This window comes from Lissotriton helveticus, chromosome 10 (assembly GCF_964261635.1).
Source record: "Lissotriton helveticus chromosome 10, aLisHel1.1, whole genome shotgun sequence".
NCBI classification, from domain to species: Eukaryota; Metazoa; Chordata; class Amphibia; order Caudata; family Salamandridae; genus Lissotriton; species Lissotriton helveticus.
The window spans coordinates 961,655,229-961,672,464 of NC_136071.1; the positions used below are offsets into that span (position 1 = coordinate 961,655,229).

The 17,236-nt window shown below is 44.6% G+C and overlaps 1 protein-coding gene across 2 annotated transcripts in view; it reads right to left on the reverse strand.

Annotated features, from left to right (window-relative positions):
- The window catches only part of DUS3L (dihydrouridine synthase 3 like), a 241,275-nt gene that overhangs the window by 164,438 nt on the left and 59,601 nt on the right, over nucleotides 1-17,236 (reverse strand). For both annotated transcript variants that reach the window (XM_078663631.1, XM_078663632.1), the window contains exon 3: nucleotides 16,874-17,180. In XM_078663631.1, the coding sequence (XP_078519757.1) occupies nucleotides 16,874-17,180 (307 nt within the window). The remainder of the gene's footprint in view (nucleotides 1-16,873; nucleotides 17,181-17,236) is intronic.

A 17,236-nucleotide genomic window follows, 5' to 3' on the forward strand; every position in this document is an offset into this window, starting at 1 on the left:
CTGCAGCGTCACCATGAAATATCTTAAACAAACAGTCCAGTACAATAGGTCTGACGTCTTTTAACACGGGGCGAACCAGCATCCCTTGAAAGAATGAACTGCTTGAGGACTAATACTGTCTGTCGCAAGTCCCTCCTCACTGCTGCCTCTCAGTCCGTCCCGCACGCGCTGCTCTGTAAATGTTTAACGCTCTTCCAGCGGGATCACGCTGTGCCCATGGTGACAGTTTGAGCTCAGCAGGTTCCGTGGGGCCGGAATATATAATGGACATGGTGGCTCGCAGCCAAGAAGGTGCACTGCTCATTCTCCACTCAGCAGCCTCCTCAGCTGCCCGAGCGAATCAATGCCCGGACCGGAGTTGTCAGCACTGCTCAGACAGGAGTTTTGTTTCATAGCAGCTGTTATAATGTAGAAGAAATTAAGATACATAGTTAAAGGAGAGGCTGGCCGCACCAGTTTACCCTAAAGTGCTTCTTTGATGGTTTAATTCTGAAATCGTTTAGGTATTTACCATCTGTTTGACGCGGAAAATGGGAGGTGGGTGAAAGGGGCTTTGTTTTCTGTCTGAATTTGTGGACCTTCCAAAAAAATGCTCTTGGATATTTTTATGACTAGTTTTGACTACTGATCCATTGACAATGGGCGTAGTTAATCTGCCACTGCTATTTGCACTGCCTCTTGCCTCATCATCTACCGCGCACTGGGTGAAACTCAGTACTCTGTGCAGCTCGTGCAGGGAGCCAGGTATCGCTGCTGGGGCAGGGAAGCAGCGACCAGGGTTCGCCGCTGACAGCAAGGCACTGAGGACAGGCAGCAGGGGACTGAGGACGGGCTGCGCACATACGCTGGAGGCGAGCTGAGCAGATAGCGTTGAGAGGCGATCTGCGCAGATTGCCTTGCGCAGGTGCGGTATCGTGGTCTTGGAGATGCGTGGAGGAGGGGATCACTGTGCAGGGTGTCAGTGACTCTCAGCAGGGAGTGGAGGCTGAAGAAGACTTATTGGGATCATCCTGGAGTGACAGGAAGAGAACACCAGTGACCAGTGAGCTGCGCGAGGTAAGAGGTCACCATAAATCCAGCAGGTGAGCAGTGCTTAGAAGCACCATCTACATCTCTGAGCTCTAGTGTTCTGGATTTCGCTCTGGGTATTCCTCTGCATGTCTGTGTTGTTTTGTTGTAAGCATGTGATTTATATTATGATTAAAGAATTGCAAGGACCTGCCAAATGTAAACATTATGAGTGCTCGCGCCGGGGTCCGCTGCAGGCCTGTAAACATTTGGAGTCTGAGGTGGCTAGGTCCAAGTCCTGCACTAGCACACCATTACATAGTGTGCGCTATGGGGCTCCTGCGCAGAGGATCACGCGTTTTCATGTCATTGTTCTTGGGATCTTCCTAGGTTGCTGTGACTCACAGCTGGGTAGACGGACATCTCTTGGTCTACTACACTGCTGGGATCGGAACATGAGGGGGGTCTCCGTTTCTGCAGAATCCTGGACTCAGAGGCGCCCATAGGCCTCTTCCCTGGGTGAATGGGTGAGCTTCATCATACGGGTGTCCTAATCCACTTCAGCGCTCTGCCTGGTCGTGACTGGATGGGGGTTTAGAAGCTTAAAACTCCGATGCCTTGTCACAAGTGCTCTCTACACGATTGACACTCCCTACCGTGGCATGCCAGAGTGGCCATCTACAGCTGCATTTACACTTAACCATTCCTGCTTATGTTTTGTCTCATGTACGCACACCTAAGCAAAGTTTGTCGGTAAGTTGTGAGAGGATAAACAGATGATGGGTGGGCTATGATATCACGCAGCACTTTGCTCCCCCGTCAGCGGCATATTTATGTAATACGCCGCTCGGGCGCCTTGATTGCCGGAAACCCGCTTCCCCAGCGGAAACGCTGCTCTTTAGAAGAAATTGCTTGAATGTTTCTATGGAGTTAATGGACTGAGCATTTTTGTAACGAAGCGCGATGCAAAAATAAACACGCAGCCTGTTTTCCTTCTGTCGTAAGCGATTTCTTGTCTTTATGGGGCCATGTGTTTAAACACATGGCCCCATAAAGATAAGAAATTGTTTACGACAGAAGGAAAGCAGGCGAGGCAGTCCAAGTGGGACGGCACAAAAAGCCAAAGGAAGGCAACACACATAGCTCTTTTCCAATGGCTGGCCACTGTTTAGCATAAATGGTGACGCTTGACAATGGAAAAGAGGGGTGGGGCTTAAAGCCCTTTTGTAAAAGTACTCTTCTGCAATAAATCTTGCTGAGCGAGCTGCGCTAGGCGAGACCTAAAAATAATCTCAAGCCACAAATAATAATTTACATATCCACAGTGTTTTATGCCTAAGGCTAGGACCTCGAAGCACTTTAAATACACAAGTGACTATTCCCTTCTATGCCAACCAGGATTAACTTTGGTTAATCTCTGGTCACACAGACATCTGCACGGATAGCATTAGCTAACTGACTTCATTATGTAAAATAGTACATTTTTGGCTGATTATATGAACTTGAATGTATTTTTATTTAAGATGTGTGTATTTTATATGAAGATTCCAGACGGTAAAAAAGCTAAACAGTTTCTGAATGGTTTGTTTATTTTTAGCCACATCTTTGACTTCAACACCCTCCCACTGACTGTGCCCCCAGGATTACAATAATTGTAACTTATCCCTACTTCTGCATATAAATGAAAACTGCCTGGAAACACCCAAAACAAAAAAGGTCACACTTCTAGGCCATCTTGATCAACAAGTCCTTGCAGAAGAATTTGTCCTCTCCCAGGAATGCATTCATGGACCACCAAAGAGGTGTGTCCCACAGTTTGAAGACCTTTACTTTAAGGTGTTAGGCTGCCAGGAACATTTCAATCATGTTAGAAGTGTTCATATGATTCTCGCTGCTAAGGGCATGCATTGGTGCTGTTCTAATAATATACTGTGTAGTTACTACTCATGTACTAAGCAACAGAATAAGACTATTGAAATAAACACTTTTAAATATATGTATATCAATTGAGGTTGTGTGGAGCTACAAGAACCTGGACTTTCACGCTCAAGCGTTGGTGCAGTGAACTAGATTCAGGTACCTGTGGATGGGAAACCTTGTAGAACTAGGGCAGAGCCCTAGTTTATCCAACAGCACAACATTTCTGAATTAAAATTAACATTAAGTCTAGTAAAGCCAGACTTACTGTTAAGGCTTGCAGTTCGCTAGACCTGCAAAGGTAGGTAATTGCTACAAGGACACTTTCCAAGATAAGAACTGTAGCAAGCACGAGTGGAAAAGGCCCAAAGGGAAACCTCATCAATTGTGTACGAAGAACATTAACAATACATGAAAAATAAGTAGTACCTTAGGGGGAATCACCCCATTGCTGGCATGCTGCCTGTTTGCGGCAGGAAATCCTTGAGAGCTAGCGGTCTTTCTAGAATTTCTAATACGTATATGGGGTGAGCCTGGTGTTTGGGCCACCAATCCTGTACTGTTAAGTATAACACGTGGGCTCCCTAGCCCAGCTGAGAGACATCGTATTGATAGTTGCAGTGGAGGATTGAGAAACAACTTGTTCAGTAATAAATCATTTGCATTCCACTTCTGCAGCTTGTGCGGACCACAGGACTCCTCCAAAATGGACTTTCACAAATCCCTTGTCGCTTGTGACTACTGTCTGGTTAGATACTCGGAGTGGACGCATGTTTAACCTGGCACTAAAACAATACAAAATGTCAGTTTCGTAATCTCGCTCATTGTCAGAGGATGAAATGTATGGTGAAGGGAAAGAGGTTTGTGAAAGGACTAGATGCTCTCTGGGCAGCAATAAGCCCTCACTTTCTGCCGTTTCCATGAAATGCATCTTTTAGGTATTGTCCTTGTTTTGCATGCTGACCTTCCAGAAACATTGTTGAGGGAGATGAATACTGTGGTCTAGTGGGGCTACAGACTGATTTAGCACTTCCGCATGTTTGTGGATGTCTAAACTACTGACTGGATGGTTCTGCATTGAACCCTATAGCCTCGGGAGGCGTTTTGTCTTTTTTTTATCTTCTCTAGCATCCCGTCCTCGTTAAGTCCACAGTCAAAAGGCAAGCCAGTGAGATTTTGTTGAGCATCTGGCCTACAACCAGATACCTTCCACCAGACATGGTGTTGGAGCAGAATGCTAGTGTTTTTCCATCTAGATACACTATCCGCAGTATTCAAGGCATATCTAATTTTGGCAATGGATATCCCTTTCCTTTCCTCCGCAATCTCCCTAGCTCATTTATGGGAGGTTTCCATGGAAGATGTTTTAACAGCTCCTTTTTTATTTCACCCTACTGGTATCTGATGTATTAGGTGAATAGGGTTATCAAGTTAGCGATTTAACACTGTACCAAAAGGGGCTGTGCCTCCTAATGAGACTGTCAGTCAGTCAGTCAGTCAAATACACTTTATTCGAATTGAAGTAGCAATTCATAAAAGTATACAAGTACAAATCACAGTTTAAAATAACAAATATTTCATTCTAAGTTATACATTGCTAAGGTTTGACTTCTTTTAAAAGAGTAACAAATGGATAAAACAGTACAGACAGTTAAAATAAGTTATGATTATATAAAGAGAAACATTTTACTGACTCCTATTATCCCATGACAATAGACTTTCTCACTCTTAAAATAGTATTCAGAAAAAAACTCACTGTGCTAATACTGAGACAATCATCTAAGGACCTAAGTTTATTATAGGCTTCTCTTGAATTCCTTAGGCCCCAAGTTAGCAATAAAGGCTTTAAAATTTGTCGTCGTGAATGGCTATATAAAGTGCAGAACAAGGTACAGTTTATGGTTGATTGAAATGATTTGTCATCACAGGGACACAGCCTTTTTCCCCTCGCCCAGTCATTGCAGGTCGGGAATGAAATGAGTCTGGAAAAGGTTTCCAGGCGGAAGTAAGTCAGGAACATGCGATGATGTAGGGGGTGTTCTAATGCACGATACAACTGAAGACCCCTCTGAGATGTCACTTCATCGTGGTTCATGACCGATTTTTTTGTCCTTACGCCCTTCCACCTTTGTGATTCCAGGTGTTCCAGCAACGACTTTTTCAACGTAGATCGCGAGATAGATTCCAATGAGGCTGGGTCCGTAAAGTATTCAGGATGACCAATCTCACCTACAAAGTTCTTAATGTAAATAAGCCATTTGATGTTTTTCATCCCGTCAGTTCAGGCAGTCCTCTATAATAGATCTATTCAATTCTGTTGCAGGATTGGTCCAGACATTATGCCAAAGTAAGACTGGGGCAAGTTTTATGGTATCCATATTGAAATTGAGGGCAACTTCGGCATGTAATACATATATTGGGGTGCTCCTTGGTGTAGCAGTTATGAATCGGAGGAACCTGTTCTCAGTTCGCTGGATCTCCTCCAATTGCTGCCAGCCCCAAATACCGGCCCCGTAGGTCCCAATAGCCACACATTTTGCTTTGAATATTCGGAGGAGCTCCATTACTGGCCTATTTCCTATTTTTTTCGCAAAATTCATGAGAGCCCGACTGCTCTGTTAAAAGCCACAGCCCGTGCTTTCACAGCCGGCTTCCAAGTGCCTTGTCTATCGAAGTGGACCCCCAGATAGCAAAAGATGTCAGCTAACTCCACCTTCCTATTATTTAGAACAATTGGGCATGGTTGTCTATGTTTTTTTGGGCCACACGACATAGTAAACGTCTTCGAGACGTTTACATATAACCCTCTAGCGTTCATAAAATTAGTGAAGGTGTGTACAGCTTTCTGGAGTCCTACCTTAGTCTGTGAAAGAATGGCCGCATCGTCAGCGTAAAGTAATATAGGAATGGGTTTGCCCTGGATTACAGGGTAATCATGGTACTGCTGTGTTAGGCAAGAACCCACTCCATTAATATATAAATTAAAAAGCAGGGGGGGCCAAGATGCATCCCTGCCTTACCCCTCTGCTAATCTTAAAAAGATCTGTACATTCCCCCCTCTGACCATATCTAACTCGGGCGCCTGCCTCCACATAGAGTTCTCTGATGTATACAATTATTTTATTGTCCAGCCCAATGTCCCTCAACGTCTGCCAAAGGCTGTCGTGCAAAACGCAGTCAAAGGCAGAGCTGAGGTCCACATAGGTCACATACAGATTTGTTTTCCTTGCGTGGATATATTTTGAAATAATTAGTGAAAGATTTAGCCCCTGCTCAATTGTCCCCCGCCCTCCCCTAAACCCATACTGAAAGGGAGACAACACATTCTGTCCCTCCACCCAGTCTTGAATGCGAGCAAGAATGACCCTGTCTGCCAGCTTCATAAAGCCATCTAAGAGAGAGATGGGACGGTAGCAGGCAGGGTCATTCCTGTCCCCCTTCCTATATATCGGGACTAAGATGGCCTCCTTCCAGGTTGGGATAAAACCTCTTTTTGACATGCAATTCAAAACTCTAGTGACTAGAGGAGCCCACAGGTCTGGGTACATTTTAGAAACATCAATAGGGACGGAGTCGGGCCTGGTGCTTTCGAGGCTGAGCACTCCCTTAGTGCCTTATATACTTCCTCTAGTTTGAATTGAATTTCTAGAGGAAACGGGGAGTCCTCTTCTTCTGACTGTATTTCACAAGCTGTTACAGGCAGAGCCTTATTGCTATACAGGGCCTGGAAGTGGGATACCCATTCCCTGGCCGTGATAGCATTATCTAAGCGAGGACCTTGACTTTCTTGATAAAAAGGAGCATTCACAGCCTTCCAAAAGGCAGCAGAGTCTTTTTGTATTGCTGCTGTATGGAGGGCTTCCCAGGCTTCAGCTTTTAGACCTTTCTTCCTTCTCTTTAAAGCGGCACGGTATTTGCGCCTAGCCCCTTGAACCTGAACTCTATCTAGTGGGGTAGCATGCAGTGCATTTTTGAGTTCCCGCAATGCCCTAGAGCAATTTGGGTCGAACCACCCTGGTATTTTCTTAACTGTGTTACGAGGGTCTCTAGTCAGAAGGTGCTTAATTAAACAGCAAATTTTGTTAAAAGAGTTCAAGACTTGTTCTTCATTCTCTTCTAATGTCAAACACTTAGTAATTTCTTTTTGGGAGATATTCACTAGGTTTTGTTGGAAGCTCTCTGGAATTACCTTTTCCCATTTAATGCAAAATCCGTTACGCTGGCCAAGAATAGGATTAAAAACATAGTTACGTTGAATATTAAGTGACCGCGTATCCAGATTTAGCTTGAAGGTAACTGAAATGGGGTAATGATCACTAATGCCACTTGTAAGTGTCTCCCAGGCATTAACCAATGAGGCATAACGAAAAGATAGTAAGGTAAAGTCAATAATTGATCGTGCCCCTCTTGCGTTAAATGTGGGTGCAAATGATTTTGGGACAGAACAAACCTCGTTAATAAATGCCATGGAGTGATCCACCATTAAATTATTGAGTAAATCTCCTAATTTTGTGTGGGCAAAATGGCTTGTTGGTCCTATAGATTCGTCTTCCCACCCACACACTCCCTGTAGACTCTTAGGGCACAATGGACAGTTAAAGTCCCCGACCCACAAGAGGGCCATATCACCTGAACAACTATCTGTAACAGACTTGAGGGTACTTGACAATTTCTTAATTGTGATTTCCACTTGTGCTCTCGGGATGTTATTGTAGAAATTAATAATGACTAGATTTTCCAGAGCTCCCCAGGATACCCTTAAGATCTGGAAAAAAGGAGAATCCAAGAATCTCCCTAAAACCGTAGGACCCGAGCAGATTGACAGATACATAGCCAGCCCTCCCTTATGTCTACCCATTTTAGTGGGAATTGCCGGCGTAAAAAACGTTTTAAAGCCCAGCAAATGAGATTCTTCCCTAGCCCATGTTTCCTGGAGAGCTATAATTGAATGGGACATAGTTACTGACCGCCAATCTGCATCGTTAATTTTTGGGGCCAGACCCGCTATGTTCCATGTTATTATGCTACCAGGAACTTCCGTGGTTATTGGGGATATTACTTCCCTGGATATCAAAGGAGCTGGTTCAGTTATATCACAGAGTGTAGTCCCACCTGGGGACATTACAAACGTGGATATCTCAGAAGCTGGTTTCATTGTATCCATTGTTTCGGAGGGGATGGTCCCAGACAGATTTTCTGACTGGGGAATTACCAGCGCTTTCACCCCAATAGTTTGTATTTTGGGATAAGGGACTATGACAGGGCAGGGGTCTAGCTCGGACGTGGTATATACAGGAACATGGGTATGGCTTTGGGCACTAACATTATGTTTTGTATCTTTAATCCTATGAGTTGGTAATCTATTAGAAGGGGGCCCCAACCGTCATTCACAGTCATCCAGACCTGAAAGTGCTACGAATCTATTAGGATGCTCAAAAGGGGTGAATGGCAGCAAATGGTCCATTCCCCTGATTCCTTGTGAGTGGTCTAATCCACTGTAGTTATTTCTATGTCCCGTGTGTGGGATGTTATTCCACCCATAAGCATTTTTTTGGATCATAGGGTAGGGAGCCTGCCATAGATGTTGATTGTTAGATGTTGTAGGAAGATTATTCCATAAACGGGAGGGGGGGCCTAAAGACATTAAGGAAGTTACCCGAGGTCTTGGGTAAAAATAAGTTAGATCGTGAGAAGTAATGGTTGTAGCATTAGTTCTTATATTCCAGTTTAAGATGTGATTGACCGCGACAGGATCTCTGAAATTTATAATTATGAGATCGCCCTCAATATCTTTCTCTCTACTCCCCAGCCAGGAGAGTCGACGTACATGTACAATATCGCCGTTGATATTATATGGGAGCGGTCTGTGCTGGCTAAGCCAATGCATGGCTTTATTTTTTAATTGGCTAAAGCCTTCTCTCCTGCCCGCTTGTAGAATAGGGACGCCTGTAAGTACAACCACATAGGGGACCGCGTCAGGTGGTAATTCAACTTGGCGGTCCCTAGTGATTCCTGATCTATCATGATTTGCCCACCCCCTATGCTCATACCCATTTCCTCCATAAACTGTACTTGCCTTCTTCGGTAATTCTTTAAGAATATGTGGAGCGAGTTGATGGTCTACTTTATGCAACTTCGGCCCACCGTGGATACCTGCAACTGTTTTACTAATTGAATTTGTATCCCTTTGAACTACAAGGGTAGGGGATGGAGCTACGGCTTCGGGGGGTAAGGGTTGCTTAGATGGAACTTTAGCAATACTTGCTTTGGGGGTGATGACGTGTTGTAAATCCCCTAGCCTCTGTTCTATCCTCTTCAGCCTCTCCAATATAGGAGAGGTAAACGACTTAAGTAGATGTTCGATTTTTTCAAGGGAAACAGAGGATAGTTGTTTCTTATCAGTGCAATCCCTTGTAGGTGTTAAATTAGTGCTAGATACAGTCAGTGTGGGGCTAAGTGTGAGCGGTATTACTTCATGTATGGTCTCCTGGCCTAGCTCGGGTGGTAGTCTAGCCTTTATAATAGGAGCAGATGTAATAAGTGTCTTATTGCCCTTCCCAAAATCAGTGTGGCTGATCTTAGCTCTTTGAGGCACACCTCCTCTCCTCCTTCTCTTATTTGGTGGTGGGCCAAAGACTTTAACGGCTTCCCGTTTCCCTGCTTTCTTTTGCGTATTCCCTACCACTACTCGGGGAGTATCGGGTATAGTTTGTAAAATAACATTAGTATTACTAATAGTTAAAGAACTATTTTGTTCCACGTCATCAATGGCTGTCATTGGGGGTGGCGTGTCTCGCAGGAGCATAGGGATTCCCTGCGTACTTAGCGCATCCTCATTACCTAATGTAGAGCCTGCGCCTACTGGATTAGGGTGTATTAATACATCTACAGTAAGTCTATTTTTAATTGCTTCAATCGAGCGTCGCCGCTCAGCCCTACGTTCTGCCAATGAGCAATCCTTTTCTATATCAGTATGGGGTTTCCTGAAGTAGTCATCCAAGGTACTCTTGGCATTTCCCATTGCTTCAGTTTTTTCCACATTGGCCGACATTGTTGCTGATGATACTATTTTGTTACAACACAGCCCCTAGGTAGGTTCCTCTTCCAACGTTGATAACTGCAGATTAAATATTATTAAGGCGTAACCAAAGCAGTGGCCCTATAAATGATCACTGTCCAGGCGAATCTTGGTGATGAGTGGCGATAAGAGGGACAGGTACTTTGAATGGGTGTGGAGAGGCACAAACAGGATGCTCAATAACAAAGAAGTGGCACACTTACTACATCACGTGGTGGAAGTCCTACGATGTTTAGAGAGTGGGCCCAGCCCAGCCTCCTTCAGCCACCGAACGGCCACAAAACAGCCCGCCCTTTGCCCGGGCTTAGCCCCGAGCTCCGTCCCGCGTCGCGGTGGGGCTAGCGTCAATTTAGTACGTGAAGGCAGGGGGGCGTGGCCGCCGGGGGAAGAGGCACCAGCTGCGATGTTTTCAAGAATGCTGGTCCTCGCAGTCCCCCGGTCGGTTTCCTTTTCCAATTATCCCCTCAGGAATCCTCTACCTGGACGGCCTCGCGCTGGGAGCGGCTGCAGATTCCGCCGACCGCGGATCACGCTCACACCAGCCGGCCACACCAGGGAGGAATCACAGGTCTCAGCAGGGCGCCAAATCAGTTAACTTTCGCTGGTCAAGTTGAGTCAGAACGTAATGAGACTGTTTTCCTGTAGAGTCTATTTTCTTTCTCTCTTTGCAAGGAAACGGTGCATCTTTAGTGCCCTTCTGCAGTTTTCTTTTTATGAGGAGAGTTTACTACCATGTATTTCTGGAACAGGCTTGAATTTTTCTTCAACCCTGAGGGTGACTACACTGAATTCTACATGGTCTTTGAAGCGGCCTTGAGCATTTCAAAATAGTCTTGAGCATGGGAAGGAATTGTGTTGTGTTCTCAGTTTGAATTAGAAAATCCGCCTTCTTTTCTTGTACATGCATGGAGCTGTATAGTGTACTGCTGCTCTTGCAATAACAGAGTGGTTTGTCGAAGTGAACATTTGATGGTGATGATTTTACACAATCTGGCTCTAGGGATTTGTCGTCTTGAAGATCCATCCAGGGTCTTGAGCTCAAATGTCCATGGACTCGATAATTCTCGCTTCGGTGCCTGACCTAATCATGGGTTCACACTCTGCAACTCTGGGCATTAAGCTTGCTTAATCTCCACAACGGCCCCCCTGCGGCGGGATGCCTGGCTTTCACCTTGGGGATGCCCTGTAGGGGCTATCTCACAGGGAAAAGCCAGGACGGGTTCCCAAGGCAAGCGCGGAGATACCCCTTTGGGGGTCGATTCAGGCGCTATATAAGAAACATAATAATAATAATAATAATAAAAACCTGCATTTGCCCTCATGACAGTCTGTGGTACCTAAATCCTAAACTGTAGGCAGTATGTCGGGGGTTGGGTCTTCTGCCTCATCTCACTGTGTGGATGCTTGTCTTGTGATAGATGAGGAGGGTTAGGCAAGGAAGAATCTGCTTTCCTAAAGTCAGACTTTCTCTAAAATTGCCTCCTTGAAAGTGAGGCTCCTCTTCTCATATGGCGGGGATAGGGTTGTGTCTTATGGGGAGGAAGGAGCTTGAGTTAATGTTTGGCACTTTGCAGAACAATTAAATTGCAAGCTGTCTGGTGTCAGGTCGCTCACTATCTGTTGAAGGTGATGTGTGTGAGATAGACACCAAAGAAGCACTCCGCTTTGATGGGTATTTCAGTGTTGAGAGTGTGTGGGCATGCTCTTGGACTTGAGATCTAAACTGTTAAGAGTCAATGTGTTTGCAACACCAGTCACCTTTTGGTGTTAACTGGTCCCAACGTAAGTGGCCTTTGAACTATCAGAATGGCCTCCTATTCTGTCAGAGACAGTTCATTTGACATCCTTGGCCACCACTGCTGAAGGGCACTTGCTGCTGTTTTTCATTATTATTCACCAACCTTAGGTGGCTTCGGCACTAGATTGTATTCTCTGCTCGAAAGGCACTACAGGTCAAACATGAACGTTCAATATGGCACCATGTTAGACAGAAGTTACAGACCTTATTTGACCAAGTACATTTATGATTACCGTAGTGAGAACATGTAAAGTGTGTGTTCTCTAATCCCCCTTCCCCATTACCCTCCAAGCAAGCCATTGCGGCACAACTGTCAATTGAATCGATGCTGCAGCATACAAAGGATCCTAGAAAAAAGTAGCAGGAATATTCTTTGGCTGTCAATAGTTTATCTAGCAACTCTTGTATGTTCATTATTTTTACCAGCGATGTCTGATGTTCTGCCAGTAAATTGTACCCTTTAGTGCACAATGGGGCAGAGCATTCAACGACATGTCCAAATTAGATGGCAAAGAAAACATAATCTGAGCTGGAGTGTGTCCTGGTACACTGTGGGTTTTAGACGACGGTATCGCAAGTCATCTTGATATCAAAACTCCTTTTTCGAAGAAAAACACTAAATGGCTGGAGTGTGCAAATAATGTGAGCTACAGCGACATATGCTTCCAAACGAACACTACTTTTATTTTTGCATTCTTTGTTTTTAGGTTTCTCTAATTATGATAATCCCATTTAAGACAAGGATATCAGCTCAACTAAAGTACCAAAATATTTTGGAGTTAAGGGTTAACAACTGATTTTACTATATTGGGTGATTTCAATTTCCATAGAGAATGACGCTGACAAGGATACGGCTGCTCTACTCGAGCTAATGTTGGGTTTTGGCTTAAAGCAACGTGTTGCTGGGCCTACCCATTGTGCCAGCACACTCTGGATGGGATTTAACTGTAATTTTTTTACCGACTTTGCTATCCTCCCAGTAACACGGTCTGACCACAGTGCAGTTCTTGTTCATCGTAATACTGTACCTAAGTAGCTAACCTATTCCCGGGCTTGTAATAAGGTCAGTGCCCAGGATCTCGTCTCAGTCCTCGCTAATCCTCCACCCTTAAATTCTGACTCCCCCGATTAAATGGTTTCCAATTACGCCTAATGGCTATCTGGAGCAATGAATGGACTGGTGCCTGACAAACAGTCTCTTTCTAGAAGAAGCAAAGCCACCTCTCCGTGGTTTGGGGTTTTGCTCCGGGCCGCTAAGAAATCCGGTAGGAAACAAGAACGGATATTGGGGGAAAATTATGATAACAATGAGAAAATAAATATAGACTGCTGCTAGACGATTTTAAAAAACTTATCCTGAAGGAAAAATCAGAGTACTTCATTAATTTGATAGAAGCAGCCAGCTGCTCGTCCAATGTCCTCTTCCAAGTTGTCTTCAAACTCTCTCCACCAGCGACCACAATACCAGAACATATTAATCAGGATTTCTGGGACTCCCTGGCATCATTCTTTCTAAACAAAGTGGAAGTTATTTTCAACAAGTTAGCTTCCATCACTGCAACCCTACCTTCTGGGTACAACAACTGTCCTTGTGACGTCAAGGAGAATTCGTTCCCTGTATTTACCTCTCTTTCAGTAGACCGAGTTAGAGAACTGATTCTCTCAACTAAATCAAGTTCCCCTCAAGATCCTTGTCCTCCAAAAATCTTACACGTTATTCTGGATCTGGTTGCTGACCAACTAACGCCTATCTTTAATTCAATATTTAAGAATGGTATCTTCCCTAAAGCATGGAAAACTACTTCTATCTTTCCTCTATTGAAGAAAGCAAACTTGAGCTCTCTTGACCACAACAGCTTTAGACCACTCTCCAGACTACCTCACCCGACAAAGGTAATAGAGAAAGAAATGAATGTGAAACTGTCAGCTTCCCTGAACCGATTGCTTAACGACTCCCAATTTGGTTTCTGCAGGGGGCACTCCATAGAATCGGCTTTGACTGTAGACACTGAAATGATCAGGGCTACAGTTGACAGGGGCAGTGATGCCCTCATCCTCCTCGACCTGACAGCAGCTTTTGACACCGTCAATCATGATCTATTGTCACACCGGCTGATGGATTTAGGTGTAGATGAGGCTGCCCTGGCCCTTTTTAGATCTTTTACGAGTGAGCGAACTCAGACCGTGGCCATGAGTGACTCCACTTCGAAGCCTTTTTCTTTGTCCAGCGTGGTACCTCAGGATTCAGCGCAGAGTCCAACTCTTTTTAACATCTATGTTACACCGCTGGCTGCTTTGAGTTTAGGTTTTCCACTATGTCATATGCAGATGACATCCAGATTGTGGTATCTCCTTCTAGAAGTGACCTGAACCTGAGTGATTACTTGCAAGCATGTGTGCAAGAAGTTGGTATCAGGAAGGATGTGAACTGCCTCAAGCTGAATTCTACAAAAACTAAAGGTATTCTTTTTTATAACAACACTTCCTTTTGGAATCCCTCTTGGTTCCCAGAAGAATTGGGCTCCTTTTCCGTTTTCTGTGAACAGGGTGAAAATTCTGGGTATCCTGGTTGATTACCCTAACCTACAAGGTACAGGTTAACAGGGTAATCTCTACCTCCTTCTTCATGCTATGCATGATCAGGAAGATAGCAGTTTCTTCCCTCCAATCTATTGGCCACCGTGATCCTTTGCCTTGTAATCTCCAGGATTGGCTATTGTAACAGCCTCTATGTTAACCTTCCTAAGGGTCAACTGAAAAAAACTTCAAATTCTGCAAAATTCAGCAGCTAGATTGCTAATGAAAATTCCAAGATTCCAGTCGGCCGCACCTGCTCTAGTTAAACTGCATTGGTTGCCTGTTCGGCAAAGAATTATTTTTAAAGCTCTTTGTGTAACTAATAAAGCACTTCAGGGGCAAGTGCCAGCCTTCCTGAGCGAAAAAATAAGCACGTATGTGCCCAACAGGACCATTAGAACTAGTTCAGCTATGATTTTGGTGGTGCCTCCCTATAGGCTCTCTTCATGGGGTGGCAGGAGCTTTCTAGTCTGCACAACACGAACCTGGAACAAGCTTTCTTTGTTAATTAAATCAGCCCCCTCTTTCCAGCGTTTCGGCAAGTTTCTCAAAACCTTGCTTTTTACTCATGTGTCCTTCCTTCTTCAGCACTGAGACACCTCTGGGTATTTGATGCCCTGTATAAACTCAAATCAAAATCAAATCATTTCTATGAATGACCGAGGTTAGCAGCGTTTTCACAAAATCAAATGGAGGTTTATTGTCTAGCATATGAAGCTAGTGATATTGCAGACAGCAAGAAAACTATGACCATTTCATATTTTGGAAGAACAAAAAGGACAGCTAAGAAGGAATGACCATCAAACAGCTGGATAAAAACATAGAACCAATTGTGCTTGTTAGCTTTCCCATAACAGAAAATAATATATGAACGATGGACGAAGACAACTGAAGAAAAAGCTTGCTCTGGGTATAATGACCAAAAATAGTTCCTCATGTGTTTATAAATCAAGGAAGGTAGGTGGCATCTGTAAGTAGAGAGGTGAGCGGCAAAGGGAAGAATAGGTCGCCAACATGGAAAACAGGACTGACATAGCAGTTTTTTTAACAACTTCATCTAGATTGGAAAACAAACAAATTGCTCAGTAAGACAGGGAAACAAATATAAATATCTGCCTCCTGATTATCAGGCTTATTATATGCATTAAAAATGCGTTTTCCCTAATTAGAGGCAAACATCGTAGATGTGTGCCTTTGGCTCACATCAGTATCAGAGGTCTATCCAGTACTCATGTCCTCATTTATTCCTAGTGAGGTTTAGCTATGTGCTACATGGAGCCGTTGCTGTATATTTTGACCTTTGCTAAATATTTAATATCCTAAACAAAATACAATATGTTACAAATTATTTTATATAATAAGTAATTGAAGTGCGACTGAGTGTGCAGTGCCAGGTACACAGTGGGACATGTCAGTTTGGTTGTTGTAGGATACAGCGGTCCTGGTTCTGTGCCTTTGATGGGCTCTGTATAAGCAGAGGCATTGGCTGCTACCTATTTGGTTGCAGACTGGTCACGTGTTTGTGCAGGCCCCTAATAGGTCAAACACTAGCCAGTGACCCATGACCCTGTGCCTCATGGGAACAGTCCAGCCCGAACTGCCAAGCCATGTCTTCCCTGGACGTGAAACAAGCATCCTGGGACCGGTTTCTGGCTAATCAGAAGTAATCAGCCTGGCTAGCTTGAATCCAGTGGCAAAGTGAGCCAGTCCAGGGAAGACATGGCTTGGCAGTTCGAGGTGGACTGTTCCCATGAGGCACAGGATCAGACTGATTTGCATATGGCCATGTCTGAACTTGGGTGGTGGAGTAAGCTAAGGAATGATGATTGATTAAACCCAGGTCAGTTGACTGGGGGTGAGTGTTTGATTTGCTCCAACGCTCCGTCCATCATCCCCTTTGGTATCGCTTTGTTTGCCCCAAGTTAGCAGGGCATGCCCAGACGTGGGTCCCTTTCTCACTTTGCCACTGGATTCAAGCTAGCCTGGATTATGACGGCTGATTAGCCAGAAACCGGTCCCAGGATACTTGTTTTCGGTCCAAGGAAGACATGGCTTGGCAGTTCGCGCTGGACTGTTCCCATGAGGCACAGGGTCAGACTGATTTGCATATGGCCATGTCTGAACTGGGGTGGTGGAGTGAGCTAAGGAATGATTGATTAAACCCAGATAAGTTGACTGGGGTGAGTTATTGATTTGCTCCAACGCTCCGTCCATCATCCCCTTTGGTATCGCTTGGTTAGATTCTGCAGCATTGGTGATGCATTTTGCCTCCACATGGAGAGGCAGGGTGAGGAAGATCAAGGCCATTCTTGTATGTGTGGCAGGAGGATAGGAGGAAGAGGCTTAGTCGATAATTCTAGTGCAAGAAAAATGAAGGGGAGGCGGGCCAATCTTAAGCACTATTGGGGAGTGAGGGACATAGCCTTTACAGATGTACGGATGAATGGAGAAAATTGATATTTTGGAAGGTTCTTCCTGCTGAAACACTCACATACCTGCTTTATTGATGGGCACAGGTTCCTTTCAACATAGACTGTTGGCTTCTGGTAAGGTCTTCTCTTGTTTTGTCCCCGAGCTCTCTTCTTCTGCATTGCGCCTTCTGTTTCCTTAATGTTTTGCTCTCTGCAGTCTTCTTGCGTGTCCGACAGCTTGATCTTTTTAGTTTCAGGCTCAGCTGCGTCATTGTCAAGAGTGCAGTCTGGAGGGGCCTCTTCAGAGACACTATCAGTGCTGGGATCTGTGTGAGTCTCTTTCCCCTCTGCATCGATGAATTTGTGAAACTGTTCTTTAGTTGTTAGATACCTGAACATAAAAATATATATTATTCGATTCACTACGAGAGCTGGCAGATACAAATG